The 21,744-nt window shown below is 39.6% G+C and overlaps 1 protein-coding gene across 4 annotated transcripts in view; it reads left to right on the plus strand.

Annotated features, from left to right (window-relative positions):
• The window catches only part of LOC126298624 (R3H domain-containing protein 4-like), a 114,588-nt gene that overhangs the window by 15,262 nt on the left and 77,582 nt on the right, over nt 1-21,744 (plus strand). For all 4 annotated transcript variants that reach the window (XR_007552632.1, XM_049990029.1, XM_049990031.1 and 1 more), the window contains exons 2-3: nt 324-487; nt 7,852-7,967. Coding sequence is in view for 3 of the 4 variants with exons in the window: in XM_049990029.1 (XP_049845986.1) it covers nt 324-487; nt 7,852-7,967 (280 nt within the window). In the remaining variant the exon portion in view is untranslated. The remainder of the gene's footprint in view (nt 1-323; nt 488-7,851; nt 7,968-21,744) is intronic.

Genomic DNA, 21,744 nt, shown 5'->3' on the forward strand with positions numbered 1-21,744 from the left:
CCAATGTGGCACAAATTTTCAGTTGTCACAACATATTCATCACATTGTTGGTCTCTCATGTCTGAATGATTTACACGTATATTGTTTCATGTAATTAGATTTTCATTGATCGCATTCCCTCTTCTTTTTTTAATTGCAGTGCATTTAATTAATACCTTAGATTATTTTATGTTGAAAATTTACAAACTGATGTGAACCTATATTAAAGAACACTTTAACACTGATCAGTACATCTTGTCAGGAAGACGTTATTGCTTATGAAAACTTCACTTCTGTAACAATTGTACAATTGGTTAATTATGTGACATGGTTAACTTTTGCAGGATTGCACAAAGTGATGATGAGCTGTCAATTGCCAGTGTTAGCACTGATGTTAGTGCAAACATACCTCATCCAGTACCACAACAAAGGAACTACCCAAAACCGATGTCTTTCCATAACACACGGAGAAGAATGGGCAAGAAGCAATCTAGGCGTCATGACAATGGTAATGATATATCTTTCGTAACTTTTGAAAGTCAACATTTTTCCATTTAGAATTTTTAATTGCACATTTGCAAAATAATTTGAAAGATTTCGCATTTACTACAAGACATAGTTTAGGCATAATTTAAATTTAGGTGCTGTACTAGTTAATGTCAGCATAGTGTTGTAAGCAGAGGTACTAGGGCTTGTTTGAAAGGGGTTTTGTATGTTAATTGCGGGCAGCTAGCTAATGTGGGATATTGTTGCTCAAACAGTCCATGGGTATACTGCCGGTTCATAGTGTCCAACTCAGTACGTAATAACTTAAAAGTGGATGGGTCATTGTGTTCACAAATCTCGAATAAACTATTTATTATATTAAAAACATAGACCAATTAGGAATATGTAGTTCAGGAAACACTCACTACTTTCAAAGCCGTAAGAAACTGTTGAGTTTGGCTCATCTGTTTATTTCCTGCAAATGTAATTCTATGTGTATTGGAAGTCTCTTTTGTTTGTATGTTCCATTCATAGATTTCCAGTGTTGCCAAAGTCAGAGGCACATAGTGCATTTCAGTTGCTGTTATAAATTCTTGTCATTTTTCTCATTTTGTGTGATGGAACATAGTGAATAACAGCATATTGTGAAAGAAAACAAAATATAGCTGTATGCAGCGTGTGTTATGGACCATTGTCTCTGCAGATATGAAATCACACCTTTAACTGTTCACTTTGTCACATAATCTCTGTTACTTAGAGATTTCCATATTAGTGTTCGTCCCACTTCTCAGAAGCACTGAAAGGAGGACTTGCAAACATTTTTAGAAGATGGTTTATCTCCACAATAGTAAAATTGAAATAAAAGTGGAAGAGATTTATCACTACAAGACTGTCAGAGTGAAATGAAAGAAAAGCTTGAAAACAGCTGCACTTGCAAATTTTGAGCATAAGTACTGATTGAGGTCCTTCGTAGGAATACATTGAAGCATATTGTTTGTTCTTGATATGACTGAGGTAGCAGTACAGTAATGTGATATCAAACACCTTATTTAGTCATACACCAATCCCTTGATAACTTGTATCAACACATCTTAAATACATTTTATGAAGGTACTCCTAATGCATTAGAACCCAAAATCCTTCCTTTCTTTTTTCAGTTTTTCTGTGCTTTTGTCCTTTCAAAATCTGATGTTAATCTAGATTTACTTTCCTTCTTGCATATCAAATCTGCACTTACTTCTCCACATCAGATCACCAATTTGAGTTAGTTTCGTCAGCCAGTCAATGCCTTGCAGTGAGTACCTACCTATCTCTTTCTTATAAAGAGAATCTACTGAAGTTAGTTTATGATGTGTTTACGTGTAATGGAGATAGCTAAATTGGTTCTCCTCAGGGTTATTAGGATGTGAACATAAATATTCTCAATGATAAAAAGAAACATGGAGATCAATATAAAACTTGTTGTTGATAAAGATATTGTTCTGAAGATAATGTTAGGCTACAAGGAGTTTACGACATGCTGATTAGAAACAACAGAAGAGGAGTACATCAGTATGTATGGGAACTAAATATAAGCACACCAGAAAAAAAATTTGTCATGCCAGGACACATCACACTAATACTTCATGATAATGACATCGATTTGGTGAGGAAGTGTCCTAAAGTTTCGTGAAGTATGCTATATCCATCTGAAGCCACTCATTGATGGCTAGATTCCTTAGAGCTACCAAATTGCAGTGACTTCTGATTGCTGTGTTTCACACATTGTTGTAAATAGCACAGGGCATTTTCTGTGGGATTAACATGGGTGATTTAGTGGCTAACAAAGATGCGATAGGGTGCTTGAGGTTCATCAAACAGGGAAGTTATACGTGCATTTCTGTGAACATAGGAAGGCAGGAGTGTTCACAGCATACTTATTCTGGTACAGTGCGCCACAGAATTTGAATCCGCACCAGACGTCATGGATGTCGAAGACCCCTAGAGGTTTCTGGCTGTGGCGGCGCACGCCTCCTGGCCCGCTTTTAGTGTGAGGGCGCCACAGTGGAGCACGTGGTTCCAGTGGCCAATAACGGCACACCTGATAGAGTACTTAAGCGCCAGCCTCTTGCTCAGCCAGTCTGTCTAATCCCACGTAAGTCTGTGGACACATTGCCTCGCATTAGACAGCTTACTTACTAGTTATGTGTATGAGTGGACGTGTTTGGTTTCCTGTGACTCTGTTGTTAGATCTTGTTGTTCGTTCGTTCCGTTCTTCGCTGGTCGTGTCCGTCCTCTCCTGTTGTGTTGTTGTTCGTGGGCCTATCCACGGGTCCCTCCGCACTTTCCGTCATTTCAACCCTGCGACTGTCCCACTCAGTTACAACACTTATCATAAAGATGCAGAAGAAAGGGCAGTCTTTGATCACTGAGAATGTTGAAATAAACATATTGGTTCATGTCCTCTGTAACTTCAGTGAGGGAGCCCCAAGTCATGGTCGGAAAAACACCCAAAGCACCACAGAACCACTTTTGCCTGAACTACACCCTTCACACACTGAAGGTCAAACACCTAATTGAAAAATGCAAAACCATGGCTCATTGCACCACACTACATACATACTTGTGATCACAAGTGACCCTCATTGATTTAGAGCCTAAAGACTGTCACTAAAATGACAAGCATGTACAAATTGTATCAACATTGATAAACAGCTGACATCTCATGTCCATTGTGCTCGGTAGTTCTTGATAAGATCCAGCCTCACACAAGCCGAATATACAGCTTCATAGAATTTCAGCTAATTTCAACATCTTCTCATGGCCTCAGTACGTACAAACCAAATACAGTGTATGAAACTATAGACCACTCTATTTTCCTGTTTAATAAATACTCATTTTTCTTCTTCCACTAATGTATTTGGAAAATTGTAAACTTCTGAAATGAGGTCTACGTCTTTGATTTGCTTGATGTCATCATCGGTTTCACTCTTGCTGGCTACACCCAACCTTCTTAATTATCTGCAGTATGTATCCCAACATTTGTCATCCCTGGAATTTTGCCTGTGCTGTCTCCCTCATTGCCACATTAATTATATCAAGATGCCTTAACACATGCATCCCTCATTTCCCTTCTTTTTCTAGGAGTTTTCCATTGGTGTACTTCCTTACCTATTCTGTCTCTAATACATCTTCGTTTCATTTTTCATTGTGATGTTGTCTTGCATTCTTCTGTAACAACACTAGTGAAATATCTGTTTCTTCTTGGCTGGTTTTTCATTTTCCATATTTTAGTTCCATATAATCTGTTCTGTATGTACAGCAACAGAAACTGCTTCCTCATTTCTTAGGTAGTGTTTGAAGCCAATATGTTTGTTTTGTTGAACACCTTCATTGTTTTTATCAATCCATTGCATATTCCTTGCTTTATGTGCATTATGTTATCTTGCTTTTTGCATAGTGTTATTCTTTCATTTCTAGGTGATTCCGTTGTTACGTGTATAACATTTGTGCAATAAAAGGTGAAGTATTAACATGAAGATAAAACCCTAAAACTACCCATTTTTTATGGTTAGACCTCAATATGAACAACACACAGCAATTGTTTAGTGAAGAGTGCTACAGATGTAAGATAATGCACATGTATTTGAAATTCTTATAATATCTGAGAGATTCTTCAAAATTAAGAGAAACTTGATAGGAGTCTGGCAACAGGAATGGAAAGGAACAAGACACAAAGGCAAGAAGTACACAATAATTCAGCTATCAGTTACCTGTCTCATGAAATTTCATACAAATTCGTTGCAAAGGCATCTCACTTCACCTCACCTAATGGCCAGGTCAAAATTTAAGCAATGATGTTTCCATAAACATCTTCATAGACTGCATGTTGTAGACACACCTTTCTGCTCTTGTGGAGAAGAGGATGACACAGATCACTTTATTTTTGGTGCCCCACAACATAGAAGCACTACAGTCCTTGTACAAGAAGTTGTGAAACTGTCATCCATTGCCAGCGTGTGTTAACAACAAAGGATCATAGACTTTTCTGTGTGACGTGCAAATTTACTGTTGCTGCAGTTATCCACATCTGAGACTAACCTATCACTAACAGTGGTCTGCACGAAAGTGTTGTTACAACATTTGATTTTTCACTGATTACACAATATTGATCTACAACATGTGTGTGCATGCAAACACACATACATGCAAACATTAATTTTCTATTTATATGTGTATATTTTATGCAAGTATGAGCTGGCTGTATGGTGTAAGCTAAAGACCAATAAATTCAATTAAAAAAATAATGTAAAATTCCTATAAAAGCAGAATTTCCATGAGGGACATGAGAAATATGGATGTCCTCTAGTGACCTCACGAAAAGCCAGGTTTTGTGTGTGTGTGTGTGTGTGTGTGTGTGTGTGTGTGTGTGTGTGTGTGTTTTAGAGAGAGAGAGAGAGATAGAGAGAGAGAGAGAGAGACAAATGCTGCACTCATTGGCAGAGCAGTGAGCACACAAGAACTTCCCAGGACCCTTGCCTGTGGAACACAATCTTGTATTTGTCTCTCCAGAGCGGAGTTAAGATATGAATAATATGAAAATAATGTGTAGTAAATGTTGATTGTGCAAGGAGAAAAAAGAAGTCATTGATTTAAGTTCCCATTATATTCACCTAGTGGCCATTCAGACAGATATATAAAATGAAATAGAAAATTAAATGAAAGTTAACGTGTCTGACAATCTGATTGGGGGTGGGGGGTAAGTGCGGGGGAAGGGAGGGCTGTCAAGAGTGGACCACCGACTCTCAATGTACGTATGTGTAGACTAAGCTGCCATGGCTCACTCAGTGGATATTATGTATACACTAAGCAGCCACATCATTATGACAATTGACCTGTTATCGATATAAATTTGTCCAGGCGATAGCAATGTCATCAACCTAACAAGGCTTCATTGCTTCCGTGCCATGATGTGTTGCCACTTCATAGTGTTCTGCTTGATCAGTGTATGTTTTGTGGTTGTGGACATACTGATCTTGCATTATACTTTCTAAGTTTGAAAGGTGATTGTAAAGGCAGTAATAGAGCTTAGTGATCAGTAAAAGATTATTTTACAAATATTTGGCTTTGTTGATTAAAACAGAAATGTTTGACATTTCTGAATTCTTTTTGCCTTTTATCTCATTGCCAAGTAGCCCTCCTCAGTATTTTAGCAAAACTTGTTACTAAACTGCACACAGACAGAAATGCTACTGTATGGGTAATGAGATACTGAAAAGTCGCACATGGTAACCACACGCAATATGGTATATAAGAGTTGAAATTATCTCTTAATTTTTAGTGTCCCTTCCTGGAGTTAACAAACTAACAAATCCCACTCGGGGCTGGCTACAGAGATTTTATGGCTCTGTGTGGAATTTGAAAGGGCTGGCAACCCCCCCCCCCCCCCCCCCTCCCTGGCCCTCCTTCCATGTCCCGTCCTGTCCCGGGCTGACACCACCTTGCATTGACATCATATTTTTGCATATCACACTTGTAAATCTTTTTAATGTGAATGTGTCAGCTTTTTGACACGAATACTTCCAGCTTTTAGATGTGAACACATCCAGCTTTTCAACTTGAATACATGTTTAAGACCATAACCAGAATGAGGTACTAGTCAGTGAAACATACATTGCATTTTCTATTATTACTTCAAAATTAATTATGGAACCAATATTCAGTTATGTCGCTTGCTGACTATACAACTAAAATCTGCCATCTTTTTCTCATTCGCTGAACAGAAGGGAGAGTGCGGTGAGAGACCTTCAGTAAGCACCACATCAGATTTCTACATTGTTGATAGTATCATTGTTACTTCTGTTGTACCAAGTGGAAGGTTATAGGACAATGAATGACTTTACATATAAACATTTAATTTTTTGTAATGCCTATTTAGTGTGTTCATAGTATATAAAGGAAAAATGTCTATGGTCAAATATTGAGCTGGTGTGCTTCCCGACATGCCGTGACCATGATTTATGGCTCAAGACAAGCAGTTATGCAAGAACTTTCATTTATTGTAGCAAGAAGTAACAATTATATGCTAAATGAAGTTTTCTGGAATGTGAAAAGTGTGAAATAGGGGGAAACTGGGTAATCAGTTTGTAGAATGCATGTTACTTTTGTCAGCTCCAAATTAAAATTTAACAGGTTTTTCCATAATATCTTTAATATTAATATCTATTGATTATGACTTCAACGCCGAGGAAAAAAAGGGATGGGGGAAATCTTAAAAGAAGTTACAGACAAAGCAACAAATTTACTTCAGAGGATTGTGAGGAGAAGAAGAAGAGCAATGTAAATGGTATTAATGGCAGATACAAAGGATAGGGTGTGGTGGGGGGAAGGATGGCACACATCTTTCCACTTGTTAATGCTTATTAATCACAATGTTTGGATTCAAAAGACAATGGCATGTGACAGGAAGTGCATATTTTACTTATTTTTCCTGTATTTCAAAATCTTTTTCTTAGTGATACTCCTATGGTATTTATGGAATTTTTAGGCCATCATATGCTGAAATTTTTCTTATTTCTTTATAATAAAGTTTACCACTTCTTTAGGGGATTTCAGGTTGATGCAGGTACATTTCAAGCATTGTGTAGGTGCACAGTAGGAATAGACTTGCCAATAGTGCCAGTAGCAACATTTGCTATTTTGAAAGAAGTGACTAAGGTGAGCAACTCAGTCGCTTCCTTTGTCAACTATTCCACAATAATATAGTGTTTCCAGTTAGACATTAGATTTTATGATAATTTGAATTTCCAACTTATTCTCACACTACTTCATTCATTTATACAAACTTTCATTGTCTTGTTTTTTCGTCCTTTCGAAACTGTGTTAAAAGTTAAGATTTTTCTGCCCAAGAAAACCTACTGTCCTGTGGGGTGGCAGGACAAACCCCCTCTCCCCTTCAGCTAGCCTTGCTCACACCCTTAAACATGCATGGCTATGTTGTCCTGGTACTGCAGCCAGACTGGGCTCAGATGTGTTACAGTGCTAGAACGTGTAGCCAACTGGGATAATTGAGACAGGCTTGTGTATTGCATTAGTCTGTCTGCTTAAAGGAAGGACATTGAGAGCTTATAAATTATTTAAATTTCGCCTGTGTCCACCGAAAGCTCAATGCCTCAACTGTATGATGAGTGGTTACCTTTAATACTTCCATAATTTTCCCTTCATTTCATGTTTTATTTATTTTTTGGTATAAATGAGGTAAGTGTTTCTTCGTCGTGTTTGCTGACAGTTGTTAATGTACAGCAGAATATATTTTTATTTACATTTTGTTTTGTGTGCTTAGTGTTATGTGTATCTGTGTTGTAAACTATATGCAGTATTATTAAATCTTTGTTTTTACACTTCTAGCTATGCTGCTTGAAACATTAGTAGAAGAATCTGAAATCCAGGAAATCACGCTTCAAGATTTAATGCAGAATCCAAGTCCTGGTTTCTCAAGGCTCTTTGAAGATGACAATATGGAGGTCAGTACCTTAAATGATTATCAGAATAGTTTACATACATGGTATAGTTCTCAGTAATGCAAATATATTACAGATTGAGAACATATTTAGAATTCAAGCTAACACAGTTTAAGTCAATAGAACTAGATCAAAACACTGTATTCTTGAATTTTTTTTGTTACACGCACAGAATGATTCAGTGAAAATAATTTATTTTAGTCTTTATGGGTCACCTTAAGACAGCCTTTTAGAGGGGAAAATAAGAAGTGTAATTCATTTGAATTACCTTGTGACTGTAACTGCAGTAGGTAATCATTAAGTCTTCATCCAGACCAGGAACACTGTTGTTACTTTCATGTTTTGTGAAGCAGTGTTGACAGTGCGTGCTGTGGGGTGTGATGGAAACAAAAGGTGATGTGTTAACATCTGGTTATAAGTATCCAGTGAGATAGGAGCCAACAGATGACAAGATTATTGATGATCAGTTAAAGTAATTGTGCCAAATATTGGTGTGAATAGGGACTGGGAATGTGCTGTGTATTCAGTAAACCTGTGGTTGCAACCCGCAAGTTCTCCCAATATTTGCGATAACACTGAAAACAAATGTTACTCCTGATATACTGCTAAAATCAATTATTGAACTGTTCATTAACTGTAGCTATACATTTTTCACGTAACATTTGTTAGCTGTGCCTAACTGTAATGAAACGACTTCCTTCCAACCTAACATATATCTTAGGTTGTGCTACAAATCAGTCTGCCACAACAAACTTCATTAAAAAAAAAAAAGTAGGACAAAAAATTTGGAAGCTGTGACTGTGACAACTAAAGGCAACCTCCCATGACACTAAGTAACCATGGAAATATAAAAGGTTTAAATTTTGGCACTCAAAATACATCATCTCATTCTTCCCCTTTCATAGTTACCTAAAGTTACCTTTACATTGGCTATCTGAAACAGACAGGTTGTATCATGTGAGTAAAATTAACAGTGAATGTTTCCATGTTAATAATGTTGTTGGTATGACTGTTAGACATAGTTCATGATTTCATGCTGACTTTTATGGAGATATACAAGGTGAGTACAATTAAAGTTAAACTTTCAAAATGCTGTAGAAATAACACCACTGGTCAGAATGATGTCAAATTGCAATGGAATATTATCAGGGAAGGGGAAAAAATATGGCAGAAGAAAAAATAGTGTGAAAATTGATCAATAGTGGCGCTGAATGTGTCAGAATTCGTAAACGAAAACACCTGTCGTGCGCATGACCCATTGAAGTTGGTATAAACCTGCCAGGTTCAGGACTTTTCCTTCTTTCACGTCTGTGACGACCGCCATGACTGTCTCAATGCAGGATCTCAGGATTGTGCTTTGCTTGTATAGCTGTATTACAAGAATGATGACTGTGCAGTGACACTGAAGGGGTTGAAATAAGGTGTCGGTCCGATGACTGCCGTGGGTCTGGATAAAAGATTCATAAATTCGAAAACACAGGTTCTTTTGGTGTGCTACCTGGTAGAGGGAGAAAACTAATTGATTTGACAATGTTGGAAGCAGTGCAGGAGATGAGTGGTGGTGTGCAAATGTGTAGTGCACAGAGAGTTCCCTGAACACGGGACATACCAGTGAGCACAGTGCGTAAAATGCTACGAAACATCCTTCTTTGCTATTCATTCAAAATTACCCATGTGCACGAGTTGCTTCCTGTTGATCTGCCAGCAACAGAGACCTTTGCTTTAGAATTTTTTCCTCACATGGAAGTGGACAATGACTGGCTGTGGAAGATTTTGTGGACAGACAAAGCCCACTTCCATCTGACAGGATATGTGAATATACAGAATTGTCGAATATGGGCAGTGGAAAATCCACACGTAAATCAACCAGTACCACTTCATTCTGAAAAGGTCTCTGTGTGGTGCAGGCTTAACCATTATTTGTCGTAGGGCTGCATTTTTTTTCCGAAGAGTCAGGTGCTTCTGGTTCTGTGGTTCTGTTACCTGTACAGTCACTGGTAAGCGCTATGGGTGTCTTGTGTGCAACCACATCATTCCAGCTCTCCGCTTGTGTGTGTGTGTGTGTGTGTGTGTGTGTGTGTGTGTGTGTGTGTGTGTGTGTGTGTGTGTGTGTGTGTGTGTGTGTGTGTGTGTGTGTGAGAGAGAGAGAGAGAGAGAGAGAGAGAGAGAGAGAGAGAGAGAGAGAGAGAGAGAGAGAGAGAGAGAGATCCAGTTAAGCAGCTGCTGAAGTGCCATTTTGGAAATGCTAGAATTATCAGCTGCAATTTCCCTACAGCTTGGCTGTCCCAATCACCTGATCTTCATTCATGTGACTTCTGGCTGTTTGGCTATCTGAAAGATGTTGTGTTTGGTGTTCCAACTGCAAACTTAGCTACATTGAAGGCACGCATTGTGCAACACATTCAGAACTTGACCCCAGACACACTTCCATCAGTTGTGGAACATGCTGTTCTTTGATTTCAACTTGTTGCAGAAAATGGTGGACAGCATATTGAATATGTTTTGTGCCAGTCACATGGAAATTAATAATCGGATTTGATTTTGATTGATGCTTTTTATGTGGTTCTTGACCTCAGGGCAATTAAAACCTGATTTTTTTCCCCATCCAATGTGATAAGACCTTGCTGTGGTGGATGAGCTTATGTACCCAACAGTATCACACCTGTACACCCATGCACACTGATTAGTACAGTTTGTTTAATGTCAAACGTACACCTTAGGCATTGTTGTATGATTCCTTTGTCGTTTGTAGTCAACCATTATTACATTATGATGCTTACAGCGCCATCTATTGCAACACTTCATAACTTCTTCTTTTTCCTCTCTCCCCCTCCCCCCTCCCCTCCTGCCCCGCTGTACATTTTCCCCCTTCTCTGATAATATTCCGTTGCAATTTGACATCATTCTGACCAGTGTTGTTGTTTCTACTGCAGTTTGAAAGTTTAAATTTAATTGTAGTCACCCTGTGTATAGATGAGGTTGCAAGATTCCCTTGTGAACTAAACCTCCGAAAGTCTTACTGAGTCCGTAAGAGGTGACATAGGAGCCATACAGATCAACTGAGCTTGACGTTTGATGTTGTACTTCAGAATCGAAGGAAAAGATAAACCTTTCTTGAATTACTTTTGCAAATTGACATAGAACTTTCTCCTACTTGTTCTGCACAGTATTCTCCTTGATGTCGTCCCTTGCAGCAGATACTCCAGTGTACTGGAAATATTCTGAGCTGCAAAAGATCAAAAGATCTGATGCATAAATCTGTGTAGGGATGTCCGGGTAGCAAATATAGTTTAAATAATAGTTAGGGGTGCTATTACAGTGCTTTTATTGTTAACCTTATAAAATACTGCACAATTATTAACTTTGATACACTTAAATTTGTAATATGCTGAAAACGAAGAGCCATGGTTGACACAGAGTTCAGACCAGGAGCACATCGTAGCTCCATCTGACTTACATGGTGCCCAACAACAATCACCAGCAATTTTGTATGATGCAAGAGGGCTCTGTCCCTTGTCAGCAGCATATTCACCATTATTTGTTACTTCCTGCAATTAGTTTACTGCATAGTGTAGTACTAGTAAAGAAACTTTAATGACTGTTAGTCTGCCCCATGCATTCATTACATTAAAAGTGAGTTGTAATAATTAATGTTTGATACATGAATAGTAGTTGTTTCATGCCATAATGTCAGGTGGTCCACGATGTCAGATTGCTACAGTAGAGATGATCTCTTGCCTTGTTTAGTTTCTCACACTACCAGCGTAATTACAGTGACATACAGTATGATCTGCCCACTGACTGTGAGAATTGCCTCCCAATACATTGCAGTAGCTCTCAGTATTACTGCTCACAATAGAAATTTAGCCATCTTAGCCATAGTGTTTCAAAATAATGTGAAAAAAATGAAATAGATGGGGCTTGAAATAAGAGGAATGTTACACAAAGGCTAAAACAATGGACCTCCATTTAATATGTGTGGGTTTCATGTTAGCTTTGAGATGATTCCTTAAACAGACGGTTTCTACTTTCAGATCAAAGGTCATGTAACTAATCATGGATGTTGAACTCGACATTTCTTCCTTTGTTTGTTTATGTGCTTCTATTCAAGAACTAGTATAAAGTACAATAGCAGTTTAAGAAGTAGCAGGTGTAACCAACTTTCAGAAACAATTATTATTTGCCAGGTATTTTATAGGAGGGTTAAATGTCCCTGTAATTCAGTCTTATTGGAAACATTCATTAGATGATAAGGATATCTTAACTCTTTCCTATATTGTACACTGCCTGACAAACTTAGTGAAGTACCCAGAAGGCATGATTGGAAATCACTATAACTTTACACATGCATGCCCCACTGGTGGGTACGCATGTTATTAGTGTTTCAATTCTTTGTAACAGTTGAATTCCACCAGAGTACATTAGTGGTGTTTGTGTTTATTGTTGTTACCAGGCATGGTATGAAATATAATGGGGTGTGAAAGTATCAGATATTGTGTGATCACTCTGTAGGACATGGAGCTGCCACATAGTCATGTGAGAAAGCATTGTCAGCACCTGACAGAGTTTGAAATGGGCCTCCATTTGGCTGGATGATTGAATCTTGAAACGTTCAGATTTTCAGGGCATTCAGACATGATAGTGGCCCAGTGTTGTACTGCACGGGAACCCGTGGGCAAGTATACTTGTTGTCAAGGTTTCAGTCGACCATGTTGGACCACCACAAGGGAGCATTGTTGTATTGGGCACCAAGCACATTGTAACCCTTTCACGTCTGCACTTGCTATCCAAGAACACATAATGAATATTGTGCAACATTGTCATCCTGTACTGTTGGTTGGAGACTAGCAGCAGCAGCAGGACTAGGGACACACATTCTGTTGAATAGGGTGCTGTTGACAAGACAACACAAATGGCTGCCTTTGTAGTGGTGCTGTGAATGGGAAGTACGGACTGCTGACAAATGGCACAGCATTGTGTTCAGTGTCGAATGGTAGTTCTGCACTACCTCTGATGATCATCATTTGTGAGCAGGGCAGTGACCTGGGGAGAGATCCCACTCTTCCAGTTTCTTATGAGAGGCATATTGGTGATATTACTCATGTCATGGTGTGGGGAGCCATCAGGTATAATTTCAGGCTATGAGTGGTAGTGATTGAGGGAACTCTCATGGCACAATAGTACATCACAGACATCTTGCATTCTCCTGATAATTTTATAGTACCGTGGTTCAATTTTTTCAACAGAACAGCACTCATAAACACATGGCACATCTGTCCTAAACTGCCTGGGTGGTACGGAGATACTCCCACGGCTTGCGAGATTCCCGTACGTGTGTGGCACAGAGCATGTGGGATCAGCTCGGATGTAAACTGTCATAGAGCCATTATCCAGGATATCAAGGATGACTTAAAACATTAATTTTGTGGGTCAGCTTGCCTCAGGAAAGGATACAACAGTAATGACACACCCTTCCCAACCAAATCAGTGCATGCATCTGGGCCAGAAGGGGTGCAAAGTCATGCTGAACAGGAGATACCCTCTCAACCTGTGAAGTTTCATTTAATGGCCTCCTCCCTGCTTGGGTGCTTCACTTTTATCCAGGCAGTGTATTTATGAATATCACTGTTACTCTCATTCTATCATATGTCAGTGGCATCAAATTTTGCCATTGACAATGTATTTTTTAAGTATGATATTCATAATGCTCTAACCAGTGCCAGCAAGGTGTGTGGTTTTGAACTCCACAGGTAATTCTAATTAATAGCATGTTTAGGAAATCGTACGTGAAGTTGCATAGCAAGATTTTACAGGATGAAGAATGAGCATTAAGTGGGTGAAAAATATAGAATTTTAGATTTCATCTCATTTCTTTTGGAGGGGCCCTTAAACTACTTGTTGGGAGCAGTCATAACATTTGTGTGCCCTGTAAAAGTCTTCACAGCCTTTCTAAGCAGATTATGCACACAAACAGATGCTTTATTTCCCATAGTTCTGTGTAACTAATAGTAAGGATTCAAAATAAAAAACCATAAAGTTTAGTTTTAAAGCTAGAGATTGAATTTGTAAGCTACACATTTGTGGAATAAAAGTAAGAAACTTTCACACAAATGTCGCATAAAATAGTCATAGTTTGTATCTAAATCGACACATTTTGCCTCGCCCTTCAAAAAAATGACAGGTTATTGAACAAAGAACACATGACTGATCTCTACACATTGCTGTGGCCTCCCTCTGTTACTGCATATGTTGTAGTAGCTTAGTTTCATAAGGCATGCTACTGGTTCATTTTTTTTACATCTTGTGGCAGCCAGTGCAAATCTTGCTTGAGGAAGAAATTTTGATTTTTGAATACCAGTCAATGTGGGTTATAGAAATTCTGATGTAACTTTCAGTGAAATTAAAAGCAAAGGCATCAAATGCTTTAGAAGTTCAACTATTAAACTCGGAGGAGAGAATGGGTATGTGGAAAGAGTACACTGAACGCCACTGTGAGGGGAAGGAACTGTGTACTGACATGATAGAAGCAGGAATGGATGTTAATATGAAAGACAGGGGCTGTAATATTAGTCTGGGATTGACAGAGCTGTGAGATAAGTAAAAATCCTTCAAAATTTCTATAGTCATTGGGGGACGGGGTGGCAAGCAAACAATTATTCAGGGTAGTGTGTAGAATCTATGAGGCTGGAAACATACCACCAGACCAGACATTTGGAAGAACGTCATTCATAAAATCCCAAAGATATGAAAGACAGATACGCAAAAACTATCATACAGTCAGCTTAACAGTTCCTGTATCAAAGTTGCTGATACGAATATTATAGAAGAGAATGGAAAAGTAAAGTAAGGATCCATAAAATGATGGATAGTTGGCTTTTGGAAATGTAAAGGCACCAGAGAGGCATTTCTGGCATTGCAGTTGCTCATGGAGGCAGGGTTTAAGAAAAATCAAGACAGCATCATAGGATCTGTGAACCTAGAAAAACACTGATCAACATAAAATGGAGCAAGATGTTTCTAATTTTCAGAAAAAATGAATGTAGGCTGCAGAGAGAGCAAAAGAACAAAGGCAGAGTAATAAGAACAGAAGACCAAGAGAAAAGTGCTAGAATTAAAAAGAGACAGCAAGGAAGTCACCTTTCTCCTCTGCTTTTCAGCCTGTAATGATGGAAATAAAGAAGGTTTCAGGGTGAAAAGACAAGAATGACAATATTTACATATGACATTTATATCCTCAGTGAATGTGATGAAAAATTACAGGACATGTTGAATGAATTGAACAGTGCAGTAATCACAGATTATGAACGAAGAGGGAACCAATGAAAGAAGAAATGAGGCGTAGCAGAAATGAGATTAGTGATAAACTTAACATGGTAAACTTAACATCAAAATTGGGGATCATAGTTCACTAAGTGAAGCTTTTCTGCTGCCTTGGAAGCACAATAACTTTTAATGATTCAAGGAAGGGGAATGTAAGAAGCAGACTAGCACATGCAAGAAGCAGTTTATTGTTAAAAGAAGTTAACTTTGACCAAATATTGGGGTAAATTTGTCTAATAAATTTCTGAGAATGTATGTCTACAATACAGCAGAGTAAGCTAGAAAATTAAAGTATTTGCAATGTATGCTGAAGATTAAGTTTGCTCATAACATAAGAAATGAAGTGGTTCTCCACAGAATCAGCAGGGAAGGGAATGTGTGGTAATCAGTGAGTAGAAGAAGAGACAGGATGTTAGAGTATTAGCAGGGGCCAAAGAAGGCATAAACGGTAGGGGAAAACAGCAATTGGAACATATCCAACAAATAACTGAAGATACTGAGTGTAACTGCTGCTATGAGATGAAGAGGTTGGAACAGGATAGGAAGAGGTAGACTGATGACAGTCATAAGGACATGTTCCAAAACTTCTGTCTGTGGAAATGAAAGTAGGCAAATGTCAGAAAATTAAACACACAACTCGCCATCCCTCCCTTTTCCCCCTCTCTTCCTTCTATCTTTCATTGTACACAAATTATCCAGGACATGATCACCAACCTCCCCTGTGTTCAAGGAAGAAAGAAGGAAAGATGCAACATTACAGAACACTTAACTGATCTTTTTACCTTGAGGCCAGGAAGGAGTATGAATATCTACATCCAGTCAACACGGTAACCAATTTTGTTAATAGTAGGGACTGATGGCCTCTGAAGTTAAGTCCCATAGTGCTTAGAGCCATTTGTTAATAGTATCTCCCATGTTCCACCTGATGCACCAGCTCCACAATGTCCTCCATTTTACTTTTGTAACCCTTCAATTAAGTTAGTGGCCTCTCCCTCAGATGGGTGTTCAAACTACATCAGCAGCCAAATCTACCGGGTGTTACAAAAAGGTACGGCCAAACTTTCAGGAAACATTCTTCACACACAAAGAAAGAAAATATGTTATGCGGACATGTGTCCGGAAAAGATTACTTTCCATGTTAGAGCTCATTTTATTACTTCTCTTCAAATCACATTAATCATGGAATGGAAACACACAGCAACAGAACGTACCATCGTGACTTCAAACACTTTGTTACAGGAAATGTTCAAAATGTCCTCCGTTAGCGAGGATACATGCATCCACCCTCCGTCACATGGAATTCCTGATGCGCTGATGCAGCCCTGGAGAATGGCGTATTGTATCACAGCCGTCCACAATACGAGCACGAAGAGTCTCTACATTTGGTACCGGGGTTGCGTAGACAAGAGCCTTCAAATGCCCCCATAAATTAAAGTCAAGAAGGTTGAGGTCAGGAGAGCGTGGAGGCCATGGAATTGGTCCGCCTCTACCAATCCATCAGTCACTGAATATGTTGTTGAGAAGCGTATGAACACTTCGACTGAAATGTGCAGGAGCACCATCGCGCATGAACCACATGTTGTGTCGTACTTGTAAAGGAACACGTTCTAGCAGCACAGTTAGTATCCCGTATGAAATCGTGATAACTTGCTCCATTGAGCGTAGGTGGACGAAACTAAAATGAGCTCTAACATGGAAATTAAGCATTTCGGGACACGTGTCCACGTAACATCTTTTCTTTATTTGTGTGTAAGGAACGTTTCCTGAAAGTTTGGCCGTACCTTTTTGTAACATCTTGTATAACTTCAACAGAGGCCTCCACACTGGTTCAGTGGAAAGCACTTAGATTTTCTGTGGAATTACTAAAGGCTGAGACACCAACCAGAATCAAGCAGATCAGTGCCTTTACACTAGCCAGTGGACCAAAGAGCCTGGCTTGATCATCATCTCGTACAGAACTCAAAAGCCAAAAAATTACCACAAGCACCCTAACTCCATAAAGCTAAGAGCAAAACAAGAAGAAACCTAAACCAAAACCTTGCCCTGCAGTTTTACAAAGTGGGCCAATAAAAGTGGCCCAGAGGAGTGGCAGCATTAACGAAGAAGCAAAAGACCTAAAGTTTCTTCCAACAGGGTGGAGCAACTGCCCATACAGCCAGCCGAACCATGGAGCACATTTACATAATCTTCACACCTGACAGAGTTGTTAGCAGAGGTCAGTCCGATTGTGGCCCAAGCTGACCACGAAGGTCACCTGATCTGTCAGTGTGCAATCATTTTGTTTGGGGAACCCTCAAGTCTAAGGTATATTGCAACACCGAGCGAGGTGGCGCAGTGGTTAGACACTGGACTCGCATTCGGGAGGATGACAGTTCAATCCCGCGTCCAGCCATCCTGGTTTAGGTTTTCCGTGATTTCCCTAAAATCACTCCAGGCAAATGCCGGGATGGTTCCTCTGCAAGGGCACGGCCGACTTCCTTCCCCAATCCAATGAGACCGATGTCCTCGCGGTCTGGTCTCCTTCTCCAAAATAAACGTATATTGCAACAACCCTCATAGTCTTCAAGAACTCCAGCATAATATTTCGGATGAGATTGCAGCAATTCCAGGAGTCCAGCTTCAAGCTGCCTTCAGAAAATTGCTGACCAGGGTGGAAAAGTGCTAAGAGATGAATGTGGTCACGTCAAATATCTGCTATAGTCACGTTAGTTCTTTCCTCTGCCATGTTTCTCTGTACCCTGGCATTATTTTGTTTGAATTACTTTCATTTGTCCCACCCTGTATGCTGCCTGGCCCCCTCATCTATTGCAGAAGGGCATGTGTATTTTGATATTACACCAACTTCACTTTAGGGGCTTTAACCAAAAAAAAAAAAGAAAAAAGAACTATATGACGGTTCATCTTAATTGCCTTCACTTTCCCCTATTTAATGGTACTACAGTGGAACTGTAGCGGTTACAACAGCCACCTGCAGAACTGATTACTATTTACCTTACTGTACCCATTGCAACATAGGAACTGAGTTTCATATAATACCATATCCCTCATGTTAGGAATTATCATGTCTGCTACAAATTCATAGTCAATACCAAGAGGGCACCTGGAGGAGGATGCCTGGTGGACCACCACAGCACTGTTAGTGAGGAATTCCCATGCCCAAATGTCTGCTAGAACAGTAATACGTACTATCTACCTTTGTCCTCCCACAAGATAACAGGCCATGTGGAACAGTTACCTTTAGCCTTTGTATTAATTCAACATGCTCACAGTCCCTTGTGTGGAGCACTATGATCATCAGTAGTGGGCAATTACTGGACTGACTGCTTTCTAAATTGGAACTATGCTTACCAGACACAGGGGCTCTAGCATATTTTAGTGCTACCTACTTATACTTAAGTGTTTCAAGTTGGTGGCACGCATAAGATGTGCAGAATCTTACTGAATGCTTTCTCAGAAAATTATTTTGAACAATTAGTTCAGCAGCCTACTCGAAGTGTAAATGATTGCAAAAATATACATGACCTATCAGCAATTGGATCATCATGACAGGTACAGGGATTAGTGACTACAAGGATGTTGTAGTGAGACTGATTGCCATAACATCCAAACTAAACAAAAATATATGCAAAATTAATCTAATCAAAAAAACAGATGACAATTGACACTTTCCTAAGAGACAGTCTCCACTCTTTGCAATCTGACCATGCAAGTGTAGACAATATGTGGTTTAAATTCAAGCAAACAGTATTGGTGGCATTTGGGAGATATATATACATACCAAATAAATTAATAAGAGATGGTACTGATTATCCACAGTACAAAAGCAGGCCAGAACTCTTTTTCAGAAGCAACGAAAAAGCATGCCAAATTTAGAACACACAACCCTCAAGATTGTTGGAGTTTTACAGACGCTCAAATTCACCATGAACTTCGATGCAAGATGATTTTAATAGTTTCCACAATGAAACTCTTTCTCTAAATCTGGCTGAGTAACCAAAGATGTTTTCATTGTATTTAAAGCACACCAGTGGCAAGACACAATCAATACCTTCATTGTATGATAACAATGGTGATGTGGCTGATGACAGTGCCACCAAAGCAGAGGTTACTAAACGCAGTTTACCATAATCCCTTCACTCAGAAGATGAAGTAAATATTCCAGAATTCGATTTAAGAACAGAGCTGCATCAAACCAGTCTCAGGGCTGAAGACGACGACGACGACGACGACTACTACTACTACTACTACTACTACTACTACTACTACTACTACTATGCATAACTAAGGAGTAGATACCCTCATTGTAGAAAAAGAGCTTAAATCATTAATAAAGCAAGGCTTCCAGTCCAGATCGTGCACAAGTGATGTTCCTTTCAGAGTATGCTGATGCAATAGCTCTGTGCTTACCATATTTTATGGACTATAAAATGCTACCGACTATCAGACGCACTATAATTTAAAGCAGTTTTAAAAAATAAATTTTTATCATTTTTATTATTAGATTGGAAAGCCAGACTAAAGTTTTTAGTTCATAAAACTGAGCTGACCTTTAAAATGTCTGAAAATCTCCATCTGAGCTTTCTTCTTCTTCTTCTTCTTCTTCTTCTTCCTCCTCTTCCTCCTCTTCATCCTTTTTGTCACCATTGCTATCCTCCTCAGATATAAGATCACTTTAAAAGGAGCCCAAAAGACTTACTAGTGGCCAGCTCCTTCTACTCCATTGACGAATTTTTTAATAGAAACAAATGATATATTGTATATATTCATACTATTAGTATTGTTATTTCAGCTTAAAAAAATTGACATGTTCCACATCCGCGAGGATTCCCTCAACACGGATCTATGGAATGAAAAAATAATCTAATCTTATCTAAAAAGATTGTCTTCACTGCCATTGAGAGCATTATTTCTGCCACACTTCCTGAAAGATGTAACAGCAATATCTTCCCTTACTCTAGATCACGACTCTTTGATCCACTGACAAGCTATTCAATTGTAGCCATTTGTTCCATTCCTCTCTCATATACACTTTAAATGGTTTATTTATCGAGACATCGGGAGGTTGTAATTGTGCAATACATCTTCCCGAAATAACAGCAAGCTCTGTATTCACCTGTCTCAGTTTCTCTTTCACGGAATTTTTCAAATGACTACTAAACTGATATAGCACAAGAAGAGAACTCTTCTTCAGTGAAGCACCTTTCTTTCTCTCCTGCACTCTGTTAATCCACAATTTCATACCAACCTCATCCATCCAACCCATGTCATGTATAAGAAATCCCCCTGCGAGCCCAGTGCTTAGAATAGGCTTGAGGTATTCCTGCCTGTCATAAGAGACGACTAAAAGTAGTCTCGCACCTTTCGGCTTTTATGTGATAGTCCCCTGTAGGGTTTCACCTCCATTTTTTAAAATTTTCCTGAAGAGCGAGCCAATTGGGGAAGGGTGCCTTTCATGGTGCATCGTGTCCATCATGCATTGAGATCTTCAGCCCACTTTCTTGTTGTGGCATTGCAGTCCCACTCATCCTCCCATCTCTTGAGTGAGGACATCTACCTTGGTGCATTTTCTTCCACCCACTATGCAGTGTCTCTTTCTGTGCTAACGAGGACCATGGAATTCTTTGCGCCTCATATCCAGCACGGTAGCCAGTACAATGTGGTGGGGCCGCCATGTTCCCTGTTGGTTGTAGCCCCTGACAACACAGGGATCGCTCTGCTGATGCCTGCACCATTAACACCACACGTATGTCATAGAGTAGATGCCCATCTCACTGGGGCTTTGGGACTCGCGGCAATGGCCATCCCGCCAGGTGGCCCTTGGTGAGGCTGAGTGGTGTCCGTGGTGAGGGGCCCTGGTCAGAGTGGGTGGCATAAGGGTGGATGACACGCCATGAAGCATAGTATGTCATCTCTTGCTGGTGGTCTGCCGCCAGCAGTCTCTAAGCGGGCAAAGTCTAACTTCAGTACTAAGAAATAACAGCCCCAAATCATTCCCCTCCCTGGCCACACCATGGGAGGAACGCCAGGCTAAGGATGGCAGTGAAGCGTATTCACTGCGCTACCTCGTATGTACGAGAGTTGATGGAGAATCTTTCATGTCCATGAAGCCTCAGTGTTTCGTGGAGCATTTTGAGGACAAGTTTGAGAGGTGGAGGGCTTGTCTAAAACGGGCTCTGGGTCAGTCGTGATAAAAACAGCATCCTCTGCCCAGTCACGGGCATTACTCGCTTGTGACAAGTTAGGGTTATGTTACTGTTACTGTCACGCCCCATAAGAGCTTAAACATGTTCCAGGGTATTATATTCCACAGGGACCTTCTTTTGCAGTCTGACAACAAGCTGCATGCCAATTTAGAATGGTGAGGTGTTCATTTCGTCCGGCGCATCACACTGGGTCTGAGGGATAATCATGTTGCCACCGGTGCCTTCATCTTGGCATTTGAGGGTGGCACATTGCCTGA

The sequence above is a fragment of the Schistocerca gregaria genome, chromosome X (genome assembly GCF_023897955.1).
Source record: "Schistocerca gregaria isolate iqSchGreg1 chromosome X, iqSchGreg1.2, whole genome shotgun sequence".
NCBI classification, from domain to species: Eukaryota; Metazoa; Arthropoda; class Insecta; order Orthoptera; family Acrididae; genus Schistocerca; species Schistocerca gregaria.